Source organism: Epinephelus fuscoguttatus, linkage group LG20 (assembly GCF_011397635.1).
Source record: "Epinephelus fuscoguttatus linkage group LG20, E.fuscoguttatus.final_Chr_v1".
Lineage (NCBI taxonomy): Eukaryota > Metazoa > Chordata > Actinopteri > Perciformes > Serranidae > Epinephelus > Epinephelus fuscoguttatus.
The window spans coordinates 23,270,456-23,294,199 of NC_064771.1; the positions used below are offsets into that span (position 1 = coordinate 23,270,456).

General features: G+C 40.9%; 1 protein-coding gene across 3 annotated transcripts in view; it reads left to right on the top strand.

Moving 5' to 3' along the window:
* The window catches only part of adkb (adenosine kinase b), a 144,859-nt gene that overhangs the window by 20,284 nt on the left and 100,831 nt on the right, over window positions 1-23,744 (top strand). For all 3 annotated transcript variants that reach the window (XM_049563710.1, XM_049563709.1, XM_049563711.1), the window contains one exon: window positions 1,937-2,015. In XM_049563710.1, the coding sequence (XP_049419667.1) occupies window positions 1,937-2,015 (79 nt within the window). The remainder of the gene's footprint in view (window positions 1-1,936; window positions 2,016-23,744) is intronic.

Sequence of the window (23,744 nt, forward strand, 5' to 3'; positions counted from 1 at the left end):
TAGGTAAGGCTTATAATAAACTGTTTAAATTAGCTAAAAGTAGGCTAATGGATACATGGTTTTCATAGTGAGGTAAGGCTTATTAATAAACTGTTAAAATTAGCTAAAAGTAGGTTAATGGATATATGTTTTTTTTTTTTGTTTTTTGTTTTTTTTTTAAGATTTTTTTTGGGCATTTTGCCTTTATAGATAGGATAGTCAAGTGTGAAAGGGGGAGAGAGAGAGGGGGGATGACATGCAGCAAAGGGCCACAGGCTGGACTCGAACCCGGGCCGCTGCGGCAACAGCCTTGTACATGGGGTGCCTGCTCTGCCACTAAGCCACCAACGCCCCGGATATATGGTTTTAATAGTTAGGTAAGGCTTATTAATAAACTAAAATTAGCTAAAAGTAGGCTAATGGATACATGTTTTTTTTTTTTAATAAATGGTTGAATGTGTTTGCTAAAGTCCCAACCGCAGTTTGACAGGGGAGATGACTTGAGCTTCCAAAGCGTACATTTCGACTTAATTTAGACTTCTCACACTCACTGTGGTCGTTATAAAATGTTGATTACGTTATCACAAGTTGTTAAATATATTAACTTTTGTTGAAGAAATGCTTCAGAATGGGCACTTTTAACATCAATGCCAGGCAATGACCGTTTGACGGTACTCTCAGACTGCAGCTGCAAGTTTTCGAGTTGTTTTTGGTTTGTCTCTTTAATCAAATTTATGAGACTATTATACAGCAAGTTTACAAACTTAAACTGCAGCTGCAAGTTTTCAAGTTGTTTTTGGTTTGTCTCTTTAATCAACTTTATGAGACTATTATACAGCAAGTTTACAAACTTAAACTGCGACTTCAAGTTTGTCAAAACAGATGCTGTTTTGCAACTCAGATTTTATACATAATTGGTAATGCTTCATTTAAAATAAATAATAGTAACAGCAGTAAATAATTTAAGGTGGAGTTACACATAACAGTGGTGGGAATGGTATGGTGCAGCTTGAACTATTTACCATGTCACTGGATTTTTTTTGTCTCATGTAAATACACATACACATTGACAGTCTTCAATTTGCAGTTGAGAAGGAAAAAAAAGCCAAGGACCTCCTCATGTGGCGTATCATCTTGACTGCAGGTCAATTTCCTTAGCAGGGTGGACACATTTATACTGTATAGCCAGCCCCCTGGGAGGCTGTTTGTGTGAACGATGTGGAGAATGCACATTATTCATGACCTCCACTTCCCAGATAAAGACTCTTCCTCGCAGCGTAGCCCAGCCTAGCATCATGTTATACCTAAAGATTGGACCTATTGATGTTTGAAATGACAGTATATGATAGAATTGCCTTCAGTATTTCACTGGAGTTGAATAAATGGTTGACATTTTTAGCTAAAAATGATGACTAAATTGTTAAAATCAGCTAAAAGTACAGGATAACTTATGTTAGCTAAAAGTAAAAGTTAGAAAAGTAGCTTCTGAGAAAGGACATTAGCAGATTGTGATGCTAACATAAGTATTTCAGTATGCTACGTCGGCAGTATTCCAATGGAGACTCACAGGAATTTGCTTATTCTGTCCTGTGTTAGCTGGAAATATGCCATGTTGATTTAGTAATAAAAAGGTTGATCCTCAGAGTCATTAGGATCCGCTCTCTGGAGACCACAAATGTCTGTGTTCATTATCTATGTTCACAGCTGCTCTTCAACTGTACCTGTGTAACCTCTCCTAATGGATTTTGTATTGACTAATTTGTGGTGCTTATGAAATGCAATTTCTCCTCACTCCTCCTACACATGTTGTAATATGGCAAGTGTTGATAAACCTGTGGTCTGCCCATGTTACAGCTGGTTGTATCTGGTGTTTACACTGAGCCTCTATCAGCATGTCTGGTCTAATTCACTCTGTGGTTAATGCTTTCATAACAACTCTTGTTCTTATTTATTTTAGGTTTGAAGAAATCGTCAAGAGGAACAAAGTTGAGTACCACGCTGGCGGTTCGACCCAGAACTCTGTGAAAATTGCTCAGGTTAGTCTTCTCTGGCCCTCTGCTGTGTGCCTGAGTGTGTTTTGAATATACAGTGATATGCTTGTAACCTGAGGTCTGTCAGCCTGGGAATACAGAGCATAGCTGCACAGCATGTTGACATATTACAGTTCTAGGTGTTGTGAATTCATCAGACCTGCCATGGAAAGAGAAAGGCGGGGAGGATTCATAATATTTGCAGTGTTATCTAGTTGGCCTAATTTCCTGAGACATATCAAACATCAATTAGAGAGAATTACAAGTAGATGCAATTAACGTGTCACAACAAATTATATCAAACAAATGCTGATCTTCTCTCTGGCTGTTAGACAGATTTGAGCATCTAAAAGAAATCGGTGATTGTCCAAATCTAAAATGGCAATCTGAACTTGAGAAGATTATTCACTGAATCTCTCTTCTCTTTTTTTTTAAGTGACTGCAGTGAGTCTGTGAATTTGACATGCAGTGATTAGCCGCTGATAAGGCTTTGGTCTGCTCGCAATAAACAAAGAAAAAGCACCCAGCTGAAAAATAATTCTCTTCCAAGGAGAAATGAGTGCAGAAGCTAATTGAGAGGCTGATGTTTGTGAAAGCGCCGTCTCTTTCTTGTGTGTGGAGTGTTTCTTTTTTTTTGTTGTTGTTTGTACGTGTCAGTACAGTGTGTAGAGTTCGTATTTGTTCACATGTGCTTGTGTGCATGAGGTTTTTTTTTATGTGTGTTTTTGTGTGTATTTAGCACAAGATAGATACAGAGAGAGGGAAAAGAAAGCAGGCAGGCCCTCAGGCTGCCACCATCTCCGTGCATCCTTTAAAAAGAGACGCAGAGCTCTGCACCTCCATACAAACACTCTTTAATTATCAAGATCAGAAGCGTTTACATAAACCTCAGTCACTCACAGGCATTAGCTGCCAACTTGATTTTATTCTGTGGGCAGCAACTCCCTATTTTTTTTTTTTTTTTTTTTTTTTTTAATCGTGTGCTAGATGCAGTTGGATTTTAAAAACTGGTGGGCTCACTTTTTCCACTTACAACCTTGAAAATTGTAATTACAGAATTTTCAGCAGAGATTATTTCCTCGTTTCTTGTCATTACACCAGCTAAAGCCACAGACTTAGCTTGGTCTGCCTCAGTTAAGACATAGACCTTGACAAAGGATTTTTCATGTTTTATTTAAGAAGACACTGAAGGAAGTGCCCTAAGGTGCGTATCCACTCCTTTGTGAAATCAGATGGAGAGGGAGATTTTATTGCAGGCCCTCGCTGGAGAAAGAGCCGTCATGGCCTCTGTGCCCCATGAGAAGCGTTCAGTCAACTAAATTGGTCTTATAATGGCATGGTAGACCCCAGTCAAATGTTATTCTACTCTGTTTATTTGGATATTTACCCCCTTCAGAGAGAAGATGTAGAGCTGATTCTGAAATGCTCATGATAACAAGAGTGTTTTCGTCCCACACCCAGAAGTCTCAGAAACAGTTTCTGTCAATATATACCTTGAAGCGCTGACTTTTCCACATTCCACTTTCAGGTGATGGTGTTCTTTTATGAAAAATGTATAATGCATAACCGGCTCCCAGATTATCACATTGTAGCACTTGCAATATGTGAAACTTCAAACCCTGCTGTATTGTGGAAGCTGAACCTTCAAACACGAATGATATGCACTGCAGCACTGAATCCACATCAAAGGGCCCAGTGACTAAATGAGATGCTCGATCCAGGGCAGGTTTGCTCAGGAGCACCACCGCTGCTGGAGGAGAGAGAGGAGTGTTCAGAGGCTTTGCACAGGAATCGCTGCACACGCTGGGAAAACCCAGGGTGTGGGAGGATCAATGCCTTTGCCAGTAGAACTCGTACTTTCCTCCAAAACCTAACCGCTTCATCGGAGGCTGTAATAGGTTAAATACTGCCGCTTCATCTGAGTTAAGATTTCTGCACTATCAAGGAAAACCTAAACCTTGGCTTTAAGAAGATGCAGAATCGATGGTAATTGGATTTAGTCAAATGAGAATTGACCAAACTGAAGCTTAGATGGATAAGTATTGTTTCCCTTTAACTACCGTCTCTGCCCCACTCTTTGATCGAAATCAGCTGTTGCAGTGTTTGCTAGCCATCGATTGGATGCACTCAGAGCTATCTTTAGCTCTGGGACATTACTTTTTTCCATGCATTATGCCTCTAATTATCAATATTCAAAGCACACATCATGACAAACTCAGAAGTCCCAAGGTGGACGTATCGACACATTTGTACTTCCTTATCTGCGCCCCAGTGCTCCTAAATAAGCCTTAGATTTTGTTTGGATTGAGTCAGTGAAGTTGCAAGCTTGTATGCAGAGCTGTCTGGCTCTGATTCTTAAGAAGAAGAAAAAAACGCAATGATAGAAGTGGGTTGGAGCTTGTTGCCTTTGCCCAGGCTCTAACAAACACCATGCCCTGAAGGGGCATCCGACATAAAGGCTCACCTACTGGATGTTGCAGGGCTGTAAGGTAACAAAAACCAGCCCGGCGTTGCTCGCTCACATACAGCCTCACACATCAAAGGGCTTTTCCTTAGATAGGGCACGGCGGGAAACAACAGTCAGTCATATTTTTTTTCAGTCATTTACAAAGTTGAAGGGGAGGGAGAAAAAAAATTGTGGCCTTTCTGAGCATGTGATCCAGAATTTGGTACCGCCGCCGAGCACGCATGGTGTTTATCACAGGTGACAGAGTCGGTGGGGCGAGTCGGTTGACTGGAGGGCTGTATCAAGAAGCACAGTCAATTCATTTAGACAGAACATCAAAGTCCTCCAACAGCTCCTTAGGGCCAAGAGATTGAAGTCTGAGCAGAGACAGGCTCATAGGGAGTTATTGCTGCTGCCAGGGAAGTAGATCCTACTCAGAGTGCCTCGTGCAAACCGTGCATTCTCATTATGGTCGTCACAAATCAACAACATTGACACATTTTATTTCTTTGCACTGTAAGCAGGCTTCATACCCATTCATCGACGGGACAAATTGCAACGTCTAAGTGCCCGATCTGTGAACGTGTCACACAGAGTTATGATTAAGTATGTCCCCTTTTTCTTTATTTAGGTTATGTTCTTTGTTTGCAGTCTGTATCATCAATTCACTGTGATGTCTTAATTATTGTTTAGAAAGTAAAGGCTTTTGAAAAATCTGCTGTCTCTGTTTTGGTTATGATGCCTGTTTAACATTTCCTCAGACTTGGTCAATCGTGGAAGGGGTGAATGGGGCCCAGGCTTGGATGTTGGCTCTGAGCTCTTAATTGGAAACGCATGTGCACCACACTGTTGGAAGTTGTATTTAAAAAACAGAACAATCCCACAGCACTACTTGACTTTGAAAAAAAAAGGTCCTCACCAGCTCAGATTTTGTAGGGGAATACTTAAACTGGGTTTGATGTCTCATTGAAGGCATTGACTTATTTCTTGGGGTGAAAATATTCCATGACCTAATGTTTGGCTTTTATAGCTCGTTTTGTTAAATAAATAAAGAACAGCAACTTGCCTCCATTTGAATGGGCTAAATGAAGAAATGCCTACGTCTGGTTCCACTTAGAGAAAAGAGGACAGTTAAGGAGAAAGAGTGGAGCTTTTGTGTTCAAACTATGTGGCTGAACTTTCAGGAGGATGTGCTTATGCGCTTAAAGAGGGCATTCACAATTTTACGGTTGCTCTCTGTTTTTACTTACATTCTTCTCACATTTTGTGATTAGCGTTAAGACGAATATTCTTTGTCTGTGAAGAGACATTTGAGGGCTTTCGAGCCATTCGATGGCGGTTCGTTCTTTAGCGTCTGGGATAAGAGCTGTGGCTTTTTGGTTTTTGATCACACTGAGTGAGCTTGTAGTTGCATAGATGTCGGCGCAGCTGTGCCAAAATGAGCACACTAATGACCGATTAAAACCTGAACCCTGGTGGGCCTTTGAGTTTCACGCCGCAGAAATCAACCCTCTCAACTATGTGCCTGTTGTTAAAGCAAAAGCCTCTTGTTTGTTTTAAGACAGGTTAATTGCAGAACCACTGTTAGCGCCCTCTCTGAGCCGTTTTATGGCGCCGGGGTCTTGCCGTTTCCTTCCCATTATGAAGCAGTGGAAGGTCACAGTCTGTTAAGCTTCTTGTGAGAGATGCATGGAACCAAATGGATTTTTTTCTCCTCCTTTTTCATTCCCATCTCAACTCATTCTAGACATTCCAGGTGTGCAAGTGTGCACTTGAGGGGGGCTGCCATTGTTTTTCCTCGGCACAAGCAGCGGAAGCAAAGAACGCCTCATTCGCTTTGATGAGCGATGTGTTCATGCGTGGGCTTCAATGTCACCCGCCATGAGGCAGCTGTGAAGTCGCAGCTCACGTCTGTGGTGCCATTTACTCAATGATGAAGTGGGGAGATCTCTGTTGGTTCCACATCCACCTCCCCTTTACACACACGTGTACGTGCACACACCGTCTGAGCGTGTGTTCCTCCCACCTCAACTGTATTGTGACTGTATGTCACAGCTAATACCAGCATGCATTAAATCTCAAGCTCTGTGATCACAGTGATAAAGGTTGACTGGGCGATTATGCAAGGCTTTGTCATCAGAGGGATTTGTTAACAGCTGATGGCCCCGCCGTGTGGCGCCTGCTTTCTTCTGTTTCCTCGAATTTGACTTTCACACGAAAAATAATTTGTTTGATTTAATTTTCCTCTCAGATGCACGAGATTTGTGTTGCCCCGGCGAGAAATGGCACAGATTGCCGTATAGGTGACATATTATCGTCCCTGTTGAAGTTAATTTGCCGTCAAATTTGCGACTTAATTTAAGCTGCCAAAGGGAAGACGTGGGGAGTAGATTGTAACTCATAAGTATGCATTGGAAAGAGTGTTGATTAACATTGAGGGCTCGAGAGACAGACTCACTCAATGTGTATCATCTGGCCTCAGAGGCTGGCAGTGGAATTGAATGTGATATCTTGCATAACGTGTCCTTGCTTTAAGTCCTTGGTTCCAGGCTCAGGAAGAAAGGCAGCACCATTGGCTTGCTTGCTTTTTGCTTGGCTGTTGTACAGTTGCCCGGGCTCGAGGCAAGCTCTGAGTGAAATCTAAAAGGACTTGTGAAGCAGACAGTAGTCTACATATCTGGCAGCATTCTCATGTCAAATTACCGAATGATATTTTGCACAGGACACTTGGTACGCCTGCCACGTCGCTGTATTCTGCAGTTAAAAGCAGACACTTGTATGTTTTGGTGCACAGGCGATGGAAAAAAAATGCGCTCACATGACTGTGGAATGGTCTGAGAGCCTTTCAGACTGTAAACAATGGTTCATTAAACGGACTGTTGGTTGGAATCGTCTGTTGACACAGGTCAAGTAAGTGATGAATGAAAGGATGATTGTGCATTTTACACAACTGTTCTACATTTTCATATGATTATTGAACGATGCCCCTCTCTCATATTTCCCCGCAGAATGTCTGTGGCAGTAGCATTTATTTGGCACATTCTCAGCATGCTCCCACTCTTGCGGTTGAAGTGTTGCATAGCAACTGAGAAAAACAGCTTTAAATATTTTGGTTAAAAAGGTTTTAAGAAAATAAAGAACAGCCTGCAATTACTGTTCATTTCTCCCGAGTTCATAAGTTTAAGGAGCTGTTGTATTGTGCCAAGTAATAAATGAAATACCAAATTAGGCTTTGTGTTTGCTTGGAAAAACTGAGAAGCGGTATGTCGAGAATATTGCGTCCCCTTGTGCCAATTCAGTTATTCATCTATAGCTATTTTGTTTATCGAATAAATGCTGGCAGCTGTCTGCACCTTCACTAATTCACAACTGTTTTGAAACAAAGCTCGCGGTAGTTTTCAGAGTGCAGCTTGGCTCAGTTTTCAAGCCAAGCGAGTATATCTGTGACAGGATGGAAAATGTGTAGGTGAGTGCAAATTTGAAGTGATGTGCCTCAGGAAAACGGATGGGGATGGATCGACGGGGATGGGGGCGCATGTGGAGAGAGAGAAGGCTGGATGACGCACAGCAGGTGACAGACAGACACTAATAGTAATGGCTCTTATCAGTGCTTCGCTCGCTCCCTCTTTTCACATGGGCTCTGACATCCTCCTCCTACTCCACCCCCTCCATCTAGCAGGGGGTGCTGGGAGCTCGCTGGGTTGTGCAGCCCGCTCAGACGGAAAGAGCCTGCCAAACACCGGTCCCCTCACATATAAATTGCATCATTAACATCGCCTAGATTATTCCAAGCTCTCCCACCGGGTTTATGGCAGCACCGGCTCAACTTAACTATTTGACTCACTGAAGACATTCAGGTTTCCTGAGTGAGCTGTGCTCAGATCTGTGGTGAAATGCGCCAGTTCTATTCTCTCTTAAGGTTTTAAACAAATCCTGAGGAAATCTGTCTGCTTTTTTTTCTCCTCGGAGAGGCTTATTATATAGTCTAATGTGCTTTATTTTCTATCTTCAGTTGTCAGAACCTGAGTTGTGTGTTGTCATGCACACTAAAGGAAGACTGGTTACTATTAGGGCTGGGTGATATGGTAGGAGTCAGTGCTGGGAGACATGCCTGAAATCAATTTCACAATATTGATAACAATATTATTATACTATCTTAATATAAATCACACTATAACATCTACTGTTTAAATATATATCATACTATAACAAATTAAATCAGTGTTTAATTTACCATATAGCTGTGATCCACTGCTATATATTATGCCAGACAAGTCTCTTCACATGTGTAATACAAACACTTTGATAACCAGTTTTGTTCATTTTTTTTTATTACAATTTATGTTCTGTATTATAGCACTGTGTAAACAAACAAACAAACAAATGATAACACAATTTCACCTACTGATATATTTTCATTGAAAGCTGATAAATATTAAAAGTGAAATCTGACCCTAGTTTCATTTCATAATATGAATAGGAATATTTTCCTGATCTTGATGTATATATTATGATACAAAATCACTCATAAAGTAAACAAATTGAAGTTTATCATAATCAAATGTCTTACACTAAAGTAACTTCATCCTATCAATGTAAAACAAAAACCTCAATAACTTATGTATTTAATTAGATTTTCTGTGAATTGATCATTAGATAACTCCATTTTTGAAAACAGTAACAAGATAATGATGACACCATGGTATGATTTAGTGCTGACACAATAAGGGGAGTCATTGATTAATCATGAAAAGGAAATTAAAGTAATCTATCAAGCATAAATGTCAAACAGTCTTTCCAGCTGTTAAATGTGAGGATTTGCTGGTTTTCTGTGTGTGTTTTTTTTGTTTTTTTTTTTAAATATCATTGTAAATTATTTTTGGGGGTTTTTGGACTTAAGAAATAACTTGATTAATAAAAGAGAAAAATATTAACACATTAAAGGTCCAGTGTGTAGGATTTAGTGCCATCTAGTGGTGAGGTTGCAGATTGCAACTGAATACCCCCCTGCTTACACCTGCATTTCGTTTCTTAAAATGATTGCTGTCATTGTATGGTGTTGCTAAAGTTAGACCCTGAACCAATGGCACTTTCCATTGTAAAATATTGCTACATTGCTGAAGTTTTGCTAATGGCTAATGTTACACTATTTACAAGAACAAATCTTCTTTGCCGCTCTAAAACAGTATTGAAAGTTGCTGCACAGCACATCTTGGTATGTAGGCTGCAGTTTCAGAGCAGTAAAGAAGAATTAATTCCCGGGAAAATGGGTGTTTTATCAAAGTATGTATAAACAAGTGTAAATGACATGGTATCAGATCAGTGCATAGACTAGCTTACTTTGCCAATACCCATTCCAGCCAGGGTTACTGATACTTGGGTCAGTATTGGAACAACTCTAAAGAAAATGTGAATGGCCCTATCTAGAGCCAGTGTTTTGTCTGGTCTGGGCTACTGTAGAAACATAGCGGTACAACATGGACCTGCTCCATATGTAGATATGAAGGGCTCATTCTAAACTAATGAAAACACAGCGATTCCTAGTTTCAGGTGATTATACACCAATGAAAATACAATTATGAATACTATATTCCGTTTCTGTTAGATCCCCTTAAAGGATACCTTTGGCATTTTTCAACCTGGACCCTATTTTCCTGTGTAAAGTGATCCAAGAGACTGATGTGAACAGCAATTTTTGATACTGGTCCAGTATTGAGGGAGCCGGCAGCTGCCAGGAGCCGCTGAACAAGCTGCAATGGAGGCACACGGGGCAATTGGACATCGTCACTGTATGTCCATTAAAACTGGTTATTTTTGACACAGAGTGGCTCAGATTGTGGAGTGTCTCTTTACCTTTCACTTGATCCGGTCTGTTCGTTATCGCCTCCTTAAGCAGAAGTCTCTTTCTGAAATATCACTAGATATCACGAGATGTCAGTTGTTGCAGCAGAAGAACAGTAGAAACGTGTTTGAGATCTGGAGAGAGTATAGTAATTAGAGCAGTTTACAGTAAACATAGTGTTATCTAAAAGATAATCAGCATCATGGATGATTGTTTACCTGCTTTTGATAATGTGGATGAAGCTTTTGGATTTGGCCAGAGCATATGCATTAAAGAGCGGACGAGGAGACAGCGAGGAAATAAAAGCACTGGGAGGCTCTGCAGGACGTGAAGCAGGGAGGGAGACATGGAGTTCTTAAGAATTGCTGTGATCCTCTGCCCACAGGGGAAATGCCAAGTTGTAGAGGGCGGTTTGTGTTTACGCATTTCCGGTCGATAAAAAGAGGAGCTACACTTCGAGCAGCAGTCATAGACTCTTTGTTGAATCTTTGTTGAATGTGGACGTGCTAAAGTTTTGGCAAGTTGTGCTGCAAATGGATTCTAACACTCCTCCTGTCCATACACTACGCATGCAGACCTGTGGGTCTTCAGTGACCACAGGAATGACTCCTACCTGTCAAAGAGGAGAAGAAATCCGGAGCTTATTTTTAAAGAAAGCTGTTGTCCCAAGAGTGGATTTACTTGCTGCAGATGAGTGGAGGTAGGCTAATGCTGTTAGCTAAAGTTTTTATGTTGACATTGCCTTACTCATGAAAACATTGCAGGATAACAGCAAAGACAATCCATAAACGATTAGGAGGTGCAAAATATCAACTGATTCAACACTGATTACAACAAAACTATGTAGATTGATTACCTATTTTCATCAGTTGACATTCATAATATAGAATCAGTGATAGCAACAAGCTGATGCTATCTATGCCACAGTGAATGTGCATGGTGGAAAAACAGATTTATGCTTCAGTATTATACGACCTGTAATATATTTTTATTATATTTTATGTCTACATTTGCCCTTCCTGTACATCAAGGAGATACCTACTGGCTATGAATGACGATGGTAATTTTGTTGTACGAGTTCCTATACTCGATCTTTTCTAATAAGTCTGTTATTCCTACATCTAAATCTGATACACATCTTGTGATGTTTCAGAAAGAGACTTCTGCTTAAGGAGGCAATAACAAACAGAACGCATCAAGAATAATAACAATCTGAGCCATTCTGTGTGAGCCACTTTTAATGGACGTACAGTAACGATGTCCAGTTGCCCCATGTGCGTCCATTGCAGCTCGTTCCGTGGCTGCCAGCAGCTGCTGGCTCCCTCAATACTGGACCACTTTAAAAAATTGTTGTTCACATCAGTGTCTTTGATTAGTTTACACAGGAATAAAGGGTCCAGGTTGAAAAATGCCAAAGTTCTCCTTTAAATCCTACACACTGGACCTTTATAGTGGATAATAAAAATATGTCAGTCGCAGTTCAAACGTCATTCCAGTGAAAGTCGATAAATGATTGCTCTTGCTATAAACTCTAACACCAAAAACTTTAACATCAACGTCCTGCACTGCTAATTGTCCTTTCTTTAAATTGTTTAAGACAGTCCGTGATCTGTTGTACCTAAGAAGGAGGTTCTTAAGCCCAATTGACATCGGCAGTGGAGCTGGATGGAGCTTCCTCCTCAGATCAGTAGGCAATTAACTCTGTAATTACTATCCGAGGTCAGGGTTAAGCTCCGAGTTAAAGGTTGGAGCAGCAAACATTTTATATGATCCTCTTACTCTATTATCCTTTCTCACTGCTACAAGGTTTTACCTCATGGGGAGAATACATTACATAAAGCCCCTTGGCAATTACTCCTCAATGAATATCCTCATGGTGTATAGTCCATATGATTAATCTGGAATCCCCTCTGCCCCTGTCCAACCGCAGGCCTGGCTCTGCTTACCATGCAAGTTTCATTTTCACCTGAACAAATGGCTCCTTTAGACAAAAAGTGCCAACCTTTTACTTTTACTGGCTGCTTGGGAGAAGAAAAAAAAACAAGAGAAAAAGAGAGGGAGAGCACAACCTCCTGCAGTAAAAACAGATATTCCAACAAGGAGAAAAAGGGAGGGGTGGGGTCAGAGTGGAGGTGGTGGTGGGGAGTTTTTGGGAAGGGGGGGGGTGCTTAATAGTGTTGAATAAAGGAACATTTATTTTTGTGCTTCGGCCTGTAACAGCCTCAGGAAATAGCTCAGTCTCTTGATCGGGAGCAAATCCTATTAACTTACAGTGCTCTCACTCAGGGTAATGGGCTCCACCTTGAGACTTGGGAGAGCACTTTTCCCTCTGACACATTGATACCGGTGTCTGGAGGGCTTGGCGTTGGGTAGTCTAACACTCGGGCAGAGACTAATCAAGTCAAACAATCTGCTGGGCTGGAGCAACACGGAGCGAGGATGTTGATATCCAGCGAGCTCATTCAACAGGCCCCTTCACACGTTCCTAACCCAATACCAAAGGATCAGTGCACGGGATCAGTTCAAGATCAGGTTATTCGAGCCCCTGAGAATTGTAAAGCGATCCCCGAGCAGCTTTTGCTTTCTCAGGAGTGATCGGAGCTGTCGGTTCTGTTATAGACTGCAAGGGCCAGGGCCAAAGGGAACTCCTGGGGTCTCCATTTATTTCAGTCCAGCAAGGGAAGGGCTGTGTGTCTGTGAGCGAGTGTTTGCACTGTATGTGTGTGTTTGTGGGAGAAAGTGAGAAAGAGAAACTCAATTTACAGTATGTGGGTAACCACCATCCCAAAAGCCAATTGGTAGAGAAACTCCAATATCTTTTAGTGAAAACACAGGGCACCTCTAGTTTATTATTTTCTGTCAGGAATCTGATGTTTCAAAAACGGCTGTAGTTAGTTTAAAGCTGCCACATACTGTTATTAGCCGACTGCCAGAACCTCCGGAGAGATGGGAGCTCTCTATCAAAGCATAACTACTCCAATTAACACTGTGTTGGATTGAAAATCGCCTTTGTGGGTGGCAACAGACTCCTCTGTTAAAAAGCAGCAAATTGCTGGTTTCCCAACACATCCCACATGTGTTTTTTGGGTACCGGGACCCTTTGAAATCCTCTAATGCCTCATTTAAACATGCCCCAAACATGACCACATTTGATGCTATGTGACTCCACTGATGGATCACCTCAGTCTGGACCCGCTCATAAATCCATGTTCAATGGCATGTTCTTCTCCTTTCACCATTACCCCTTGTGCCTGCTGTCATCCGGCTGTCTTATGTCTGCAGAGTTACAGTGTGCACCTGTCAGATACAATTTATGGCAAGCAATTTGTTGTGTACCATGGGAGTTGCAGTTTCTTAAGAAGTTTCTCTTGTATTTGTTGCACATTAGACATGGATATTTCTTATTCAGCATTTCTGGCCAAGACTGAAAATTGAGTATGTGCTCTGCCATTTGTTTTCTGCTTTAACACAAGGCTGTTTCTTCATAGTGCCTGAAGCGTTTACTTTTTGGAGGTACATGGTTTCCTCCGGACAGCAACATTAGTTGACTTGCGATGAGCTGTCACCAGCTTTGTTTGATACAATAAAAGGAAATGAATGCACAGCAATTAGATGTTTGTTCTGTCTCATTGTTGCACGACTGCGCCGCTGCTGCTCTCAGCTAGGATTATCGCCCCTAAGAGGGGGAAGCATTACAAAATGACAGCCTCTCATGTCGAACAAGTCAAGCTGATTCAGTGAATATTGAAGAGGTTCCCACCACATGTTCTCCTGCATGTTAAGGGAGCAGCGTTAACCTTGTTTTGATTTGCATCTCCTTTGCAATTAAGATAATATGTCGTAATTAGAATTTTAATGTACCGCTGTGAGATTTTTGATAATTATACAGAATTCTCCGCGGTGATTTTCTCTTGCCTGCTTGTCTTCACAGATGAATTCATGGCTGATTAGATCACTGCTCTAATCAGATTTAGAATTACATTGTAAGATATCTTCCTGCATGTCTCTGTCAAGCTGAGTTACTCAGTGTAACTGTGAAACGGTTAATGTGACAACACATATGTTTGATAGGGACTTCACAAATAGTACTTTCACAAGCAGCAGGTTGCTTCATAACAGAAAGCTGAGGTGGAACTTCAGCAGTCTGCCAGTCCCATATAATTAACTATAACGGCTGGTTAGTTGAATACAGGGTTGAAGTGATGTCTTGTGCTGTGTCTGAAATCACTCCCTGTTCTTTATATAATAAACACTCAGCAGTTTGCTCTTATTGTGAGCAGTAAATTTGGGACATCACTGACAGGTGCAGTGTTGCATCACATTTAGCCATGGCTCTCTGTTGTTTAATGGGATTTTTGGCAAACAGCAGTGTAAACATTAAAATGTACTCCTATTTAGGGCACTAAATATTGCATAAGATTTATACTTTATACACTCAAATAAAATGGCAGAAAGTAATCGCAGTAGCATATAAGAAGTGATAACTGATGCACCACTGATTTTTGATTGAAAACCTTTTTAGGCCTACCTGTGTTGGTCTTAGCCACAAATAGATGATAATTTACCCTTTTGGTAGAGGAAGCGGCTACTAAGATTTAGGGATAGTAATACCAGTCAGAGAGCAAACTATGCATGTTAAAATGCTAATGTTACCATCTTAGCTTGCATTAATTTTAGTAACAAAACACAGTAACATGCTGAAACTAGCATGCTTACATGCTAAGTCTATGCAGCACTAAGGGTCGACTTTGAAAGCAGCTTATTACCTCCCATACTTGTGTCTACTGTAAGGTGGCACTCTCTTGTGGCAGTGGTAACTATTAAGTGATGTGCCGTAGCATAAAAGCGACTAAGTAATGCCACAACGTAACAAATATCACAGAAGCCCCTATTGTTTGGGCAGGAGAGGTGGAGGATGGGTCAAACAGACACAGGACTTTCACCCAGGAGACTGCTGTCCTCATCCAAAGTCAACGTTGACTTCTTCTAATAACAATGTAATCTAGTATGCTAGTATGTGTAATATGCCATGCTAGTGATGTATGTGACGCATGTCATGTGACATACATAACATTACGCTAGTGTCAAAAGTACTTTGACACCTCTTCTGTCATTAAGGTATGAGAAAGTGTTGGCTAGTGCGAATACTTACATTTTAGTTGTTTATTTAGTTTATTATCGGGATCCTAAAGAGGGTAGCAGACATCTGTCATAGTGAGGAGAAGCGCTTTCATACATGGTAACACACAGGCTCTCTCGGCGACAGCACCTGACAAAAACTGCTCAAGCTGAAATTCATTGCAGCAGAATGATTCCGTTTCTGTTTGCGAACGGCGGTTTGAGCAAAGGCACCACCAGCCAGTGTTTGCTCTCAGTAGTTTAGTTTTTGGAGGGTCCCCACTTGCCATATCTTGTTGTTGCAAGGCTAACGCTGCCGTAGCCTCGGCTTCTCACCACTACATGTTCTGCCGTATCCTTTGGCTTGAGTACATACAACTGAAAATCCGAGTCGTCCAAACCACTGTTAAATGTATCCATGTCCATATCATCCTCTGTGCTTAAATTTTGGATGCCATTTATGCAGCTGGAAACATAGCTAGTTTGCAGTGCAAGAAAAGAGGACAAGGAAGTTCTGTTTGAGCAAAGTCTCGAGCACGCCCCCTGGCTACTCAGTGGTGACATACAACATGTTCTTCCTGCCTCCCAGCTACTTCATTGTGACGTCAAATGACAGCGATGGATGCAGGAAGAGCAGATTTTGCAGCTGTGAACTCAGCTTTCTCTGTCAATACAGCACACACACAGGGATTTATTGCTTTAATCGACTACATTTACTATCAACACTGATTGGAAATCCACATGAAAGGTGGCCAATTTTCCCTTTAAGTACCTGCCAACCAATCATAGACGAGTATTACTGATGACATGAAAGAATACAAATATTAGCTTGTTTCGTAAATTGATAAAGTTAGATAGCATTAACACTGTTAATAGGACAAGCATGACCTCATAAAACAGATCAACATGTGAAAAGTGGTGGATAAGTGTTTGCTTTGTATTTCATCACACATGAATACAGTGAATGCATTTCCGATTTAATTGGTCGTGTTTTAGTAGGTCAAACTGGCATTTTAAAATTGATGTGACTGCTCACATAATCCATACACCCCACAATGCAGCACTTGTAGGATAATTCCACATAATGCATATTTCATCAGTATGCCTAACCTCGATACATTAACTATGGTTGTTTGTTGTGTGTCTGCTTGTGTTTTCGCAGTGCTGTTTCCTAGCTGCTTGTTTTTATTCAGCACAAGGCAGCAGCCAATATTCCCCTTGGCCTTTTCACTACAACTGTACAAACCAGTCAATATTGGCAGGAGAATATTTTCCTGCCCCAAGTTGCCACAGTATCAATACTTGAGGACGATAACAGGGGGCCAGGGTAAATGAACAGAGATCTGCAAAGAAAAACTAAACCTGAGACCTCTTTGTGGTGCGAAATTGGCCACCACAAAGGAATTAATGACGGATCCTTCCAGCATAATTGTCTAATTATGCCGGGCAGATGGGGCACTGCTTTAACTAGGACACATTGTGCTACCTCTCCAGACTCTCCACAACAAAAGGCAAACCAGTGTGACAGCCTCTTCAGCAGTGAGTGGGAGGGAGAGTGAAAGAAAGAAACGGAGAGAGAGAAAGAGTGGAGGAGAGGAGGGGAAAAAAAAACTGGGTCTGTCACCAAGCCATTCCTCCACTCGATATGTTACCACAGAAACAAATGTATGGTGTAAACACTGCGTGGATCACAGCTCCTGGGAGGTGAATCACTGCAGTGTAATGAGGTTGGTTTACATGCTGCTTCTCAGCTTCCCGCCCAGGCTAACTCAATACTTAAACCCTCTAATTAAACAGAATCGGCCACTCGATAATTGATCACATCGGTTGCCTCGGCATACGCCATCACTGTAAGGCTTCATGCCACTGTTTATTAGAGCTGTCTGCCTGCTTTGTCTCCTGGGAAGGAAGAGAGAAGGGAAGTGCGAGAGGGGAGGGGGAGGTAGGGATGAAACAAAGGTAAACATGTAAAGAAATTAAATCTCCGCTCTTGAAAGCTGCTGTTAAAGTAGCAGTGGGACTAGCAGTAGAATATCACATATCAGCATTTGTCTCGAGGGTCTTTCGGGCACTTCAGCTGTACATGTCATGTGGTGATAATACTGCCAGTCTTTGCAGGCATTACTTCCACCATCAAAAAGTTATTAAAGGGGCATTAAGTGCTCTATGTATTGACCTCTGTCTGCAAACAACAGGAGTTACAACACAGAGACTCTGAGTCCCAATTTCATACTTTATCTAAGCAGGCTTTGAGTAGACAGTAGTCTAGATTTTTGAGTGTGTTTTTCATGAACATTATTGTCCTATGCACCAAAGGAAACTGAGGAGCTTCTCCCAGCGGAAAAAAATGTAGTCAAATTCCAGATGGTGGTGAGACAGCGACAGGAACATCTCAGAAAACAAAAACATGCATTGAATTAAATTAAAAAGTTTAATTGGCAGTGGTATTCCGAAGTTGCTGTTTGATAAACATCCGCTGATGCAAATATATCTTATATAATTTCCTGTTGGAGGACAGTGATTTTATAATATACTAACTCTTCAAACAGTAGACCATGTAAAATTGGACATGCATATTATGTAGTGTTATGAAGTAGAAGAAACGTCTGATGCAGCTGGTTGTAGCCTGTAAATCATAGCAATCATAATTTGCATGTTTCAAAACAGTTTAGGAAAGAAAAGCACACATATAACAGTCATTTTAATCTTCACTTAGTAGTCACATGGTGGCTTGAAGTACTGAAGAATATGTGAAAGGTGCTACTATTACTAACATCTCATAGAAATAAATTTTACAGCAATTTTATTTTAAATAAATCTGTAGCTTGGGTGAGAATCTTTGCATCTCTGCATACATTAGAGAGATTAGATTATAGTCAATGTATTGCAGCTTGTTCAACACGGGATATATAAAATGACTATATCACGAACATCGAGTATAAATTGTCGGGTAATTTTCTAAGACATATATGATACATCATACCTATCCAGACCACTCTCTCCGGGCAACTGTGTGTGAGCAGGTGAGGCGTGTATTTTTTGTATCTACAGGGCTCCAGATCACAGCTGTTTAGTTGCATTTGCGATCATGAAGCACCGGTATGACTTGCAGATATTATTAATATATGATCTGAAGAGCTGGTAGTAGCTGGTTGTTTCCCGCTCACAGTGGATAAAGCCTTACATTTAACGTTGCCCCTTAAAACTTCTGGCCCAAGACGAGCCTCGTGCACCAGAACTAAAGCACCAGTGGTTTAGCTTTGATTTATTTCATTATAGCAACACTTTATTTAACTTTATTATAACAGTAGCTTATTTTGTAGGTGAGTATTTTAGTCTACAGTAGTTTGAAGAAGATTTCAAAATATCACGATATTCTGTATGTCGCGTATTGCGATATTGCCAAGCAAGACGAAGAAGAATATATACTTTATTAATCCAGAGGGGAAATTCAATATGGTCACTCTCTCGTCATATACACACAGATCCCAAATATACACACATGCATAAACAGGACCTATACATGCAATAAATGGAGAGATGTCAGAGTGAGCGGACTGCCCATGGATAGGCGCCCCAAGCAATTGAGGGTTTGGTGCCTTGCTCAGGGGTGCCTTAGCAGTGCCCAGGAGGTGAACTGGCACCTCTTCAGCTACTAGTCCCAACTCCGAACGGGATCTTGAACTGGCGACCCTCCGGTTTCCAACCCAAAGCCCTTATGAACTGAGCTATGTCGACCCTGATATATTGCAATATTATTTAAAGGCCATGTTGCCCAGCCTGACAGCGCAGGTGTGTGCATAGTTTTCCTATTTTTCATTGTCGCCCCCACCCAGGTCCTCTTTTGCACTTGTGTCTAGTCGGATTGTTGACCTGTGTTATCTGAGGTCCATCACTGTGTTTTGAAGCAGGTGGACAGGAAGTGACAGGACTGACTATTGAGCATCTTCAGGACCTCTGACTTATAGATTACCTCTGACTCCCTGCGGTGAGGGGTAATTGCTGAGTTTCAAAAATTGATTTATGGAAAGTAAACGTATCATCAAGACTAGGGCTGGGGGTGGGGAGGAGTGGATTGACGACAAGCAGACAGAAGAAAGAACAGGGCAGCAGGAGGAACATAACATACAGTAGCATGTATTTGTGGTAAATGGGTCTGGAGTAAATACCCAGAGTACACCTGCGGAGCAGACAGCAGGTTATTATAGATGGACCTGAGCAGGTGTGGTGGAGTCGAGGAAGATGTACGACTGCAGTCAGTCTGTTGAGCTAATTTCTTCTGAAAGGTTTTTTGCTGCTTTCATTTCCTTGACTTTACCTCTTAAAGACAGTGTGGTTTCATGCTGCTTAAGTGTACCTAAATCAGTTATTAGCCATTTAAAATAACGTAAAATTACCACCATTAAGAATTAACATTAGATATTTGTTCCATAATTCTGTGCATGCCATTATTACCTTGTCAAAGGGGCCGATATGTATGGAAGTGTGTAGAAGAAGTAAAGGAAAATAGCTATAATTAAGGCTTATTCATCGAAATGACTTTTCAAGTGGAGTCACCATTATTAGATTTGTTCTATAAGTTACATCTCATTTGTATTTATGAGCTTTACAGCGACCTGACCCTGACCTCAGACAAATAATTATAGTTTTCCTTGGCCCAATGTTTTCTGTACAGAACGATCTGATCAGTCTGTCATGTCTACATTGGCAGCAGCCCATTTGGCAACTCACCAAAGAGAAACATATTATTACAAAGTGGGTGTAACTTCCTTATGCCAATCACAAAGTGCTGGTTTGGCATTTCTGAATTCCTGTGGCTGGCAGCTGTTAGTGATTTCTCTGACAACCTTTTAAAGGAGCCTGCTGGGGCTTTCCCATCATTAACAATTATAAAGGAAAAAATCTCCTTGCATGCACACTCGCATACAGTGACTTTACACTGGGAGACAAGAAAAACAGAAGCCTCTGTACATTGTGATACAAGACAAGATGCAAGACTGCTCTGTGAACTCATTATTAATTGTTTATGACACTGTGTATTGTTAAATGAGGCTGACAGAATGTTAGAAATACAAAACCAACAGCACAAACTACACCATGAAGCTGAATTAACACCTCTCTGAAATAGTGTTAACAATTAAAAAATACAAAACACTCACTCTCCCAGGGCTGCATAATCATCTGACTTCCAAATATTATTATGACTAAATATCATTTTACAATACATATACAATTTATAATTATCTTATTTTACGTTTTATCTGCATCTGAATGAGCATCAATATGGATTATGAGAAAATAGCCGGAATGTTCTGTGTTGAATTATTAACGGATAAATCTGGTGATGTTCTCAAATCCTACTAACCTACTAAAAAGTATTGCCTGTGTATCCAAATGCTGGTATGTGCCATAGACTGTCACTGTAGTTCAAAAACACATAAACGAGCCACACTGGTGCACAAGCTGACATTTAAACTGTGTATCCTCTATTTAACCAGGTTAAAGTCTCACTGAGGTTAAAAATCTCTTTTTCAAGAGTGACCTTGTCAAGAGGGCAGTGTAAACATTGTAACAACAAACAACAACATGCACCTTCATTAGGATGAACATTTCCTCTGTTTATTTGGAGTCAGTCCCACAAACACCGTCCTGCTGCAGTAAATAATCATTGGAGCACCAAATGTGTATTGATTTACTGCAGAAAATAGTTCCCAACAAATGCAGTAGTTGCTTCTTTTCGAGTGATGTTTGCTAAATCTGTAGTACCCAGTAGGGATTGGAGTTTAGATTTTTTTGTGATGGATTGTCGACCCTTGTTAACCGCTAATTAACTATTAACATTGTGAGCTCCACGCCAATGACACTGTCTACCTGTACTGCACACACACAGTGACAGGGCTAACTGTTAGCATCACACGGCTACCATTAGCTAACAGGTTGAGGCGCTTCGGTGCGAGTTTGTTGGGACGGTTTGACAGCTTGGTGTCAGATGCCACGCGCGGCTGCTGTGAAAAGTTCAAGCTGCAATCTCTGTGGCTAAAAAGAAATAACACCAATGCAGAAGTGCCAAAAACTGCAGTTCATCACATGGCCACTTGAGGCTGGCAAGGGGTGAATTTTTTTTATAACTCGCTTATTTACAATTTTTTCAAGGCCTAAAGTTACGCACAATTAAGGACAGGGTAGCTTGATTGACAGGCTGTCTACAAGGTGTCACCAAAGTCTATGAGTCAGATCCACCCCTCGCTTCTCCACAGCTTCAACATCTTGTCCAAATTTGGTCACTTCTAGCTCCAAAAAAAAAAAAAAAAAAAAAAGATGGCGATGGCCGAAATTTAACACTCGAGGCATTAAAACAGTCCAGAAACCTGGTCTCATGTCAGCTACATCATTTGTTCATACAATCTATGGTTAGCTCATGCTAACCATGCAGATTACAAACTGACCATTCTGTGTAATGGCAGCAACAGAAAGTTTGCTAATCCTTTCCACCAATGAAGAGGATAAGTATCCAATGAGGGGGCTCTGTCTCTCATATAGGTGTCTACCTCTGCCTTTGGGTCATTAGGTTGTTGATAGGAACTGTAGTTGTCTTCTAGGAGCAGCATCATGGCATTGCCCTGGTGCCGTCCTATGACTAATTTCTGGGCAGCAGCAAATTTGGCTGTCTCATCATCTCCCCCTGTAGTGCCAGTTTATTATATTCAGTATATATTTTTAACTGTTTATCTGATAGTAATAATCAGTCAAAATTCTTTTTGTCAGTTTAGGGTTAAACAGTTGGTTATTAATATTCCTAGAACCTAGCTGTTATGAAGCTACGGGCACTTAAACAGAAATATGAAACTATATACTTGTGAACTGTTTTTAGAGACTTACATCTTTTTCAGGCACCAATAGGCTTTGGAGACTAATACATTGTTGGTTTTGGTCTTTACATGGAATACTAAAAACATAGAATGATGTCAGCCTCATCCTTTAAGGAGCCCATTTTAAGTTCCTGGATATGCACCAAACACTGATTACTTGTTCCCTGACTCACCGCCCAACTTTTCACCAAATTTCAATGAAAGACTTTAGATATGCTGCTAACTCACACAGCATAAGAACAACATTCTGCACCAAAACCAGACATGATTACAAGTTGAACAAAAGCATGTATTTGTATTGTTGGATTGAATTACACAGTACAGTTCAGAGTTTTCTGTTTTCATGTGTTTATCAAGCATAAAACTTAAGGTCAACTTCTGTCCTTCAAATCTGTTCTCCTGCTCTTTGTGTGACAATATATTTCCCCTGAAAGAGGCCAGCATGCCTGGCATTAGCTTGTGACATTATTACACTAACACTGTATTCATGCTGTTTAGATTGGAAGCCACAGCCTTGAGATGTAATTGATGTTTCGATGATGTAGATTTTCTTATACACACAGATGGTTTATACTTAAGTGTATAATACCGTTAGAACAAGCACAGCTTGTTAGCCTCTTGCTTATTTAGCCTCTCTGTAGAGGTTACAGAGTGAAGTTAAGTTTATTGAACTTGGTATCCTTCTGCACTCATTGGTTTTTATTTCAAGGGTGTGAGAGAGACACAGCACTTCCCCCTGGCTCTGAGCAGATCCTCTGTGCTGTGTTATTGTAGTGGTGACCTTGGTTCTTCTCTAAAAGCCTTCTGTCGGTGCAGATTCTTACAGGCACACAGCCTTGTAGTGTTGGCTGAAAACTCATTGAATCTGCTTCGCCAACAGGGCAGAAGGGTGCAGGTGCTGCCCTGAAATTGGTTTGCTTTTTGCTTAAAAAGTAAAGTGTGCTTAACCCAGAATGGATCTTTCTAAACAGTCTCCGTAACCAGAATCAGCTCCCTCTGCTCCACTTTGGGTTTATGGTTGCACTGGAATTAAAGAGTCTGTTTACACTGTGCGAAACAAATATACAGTATGAATTGGATTCTGATACTAGACTGTATATGTTTGGGTTATGAAGACTGCTCAGATGGTGATATGTGGCCATTCCAATAATTATTCAGTGTGGGATGGGAGTTAGGTGAATCAGAGTTGGCGTGCGATCAGTTTTTAAAGATTATTATGAGACTGTGATTTTAAGGAGAAAATAGACTGAATGAGATCGAATTCGTTTTTTTGGCAGAAGGAGAGGCTTGTTGGCACACGGAACAATATCTAAATAGAAATCACATTTTTCACTCAAGTTCGATTTAACTGGAGTGCATTGTCCTCCTTTCTGGCTCAGAGACGTTGCTGTCTAGAAATGTGAAAGTTGCAGCCGCAGAGTTTCGGTATATTAACATTATTGGCACGCAGGGTGTTATAT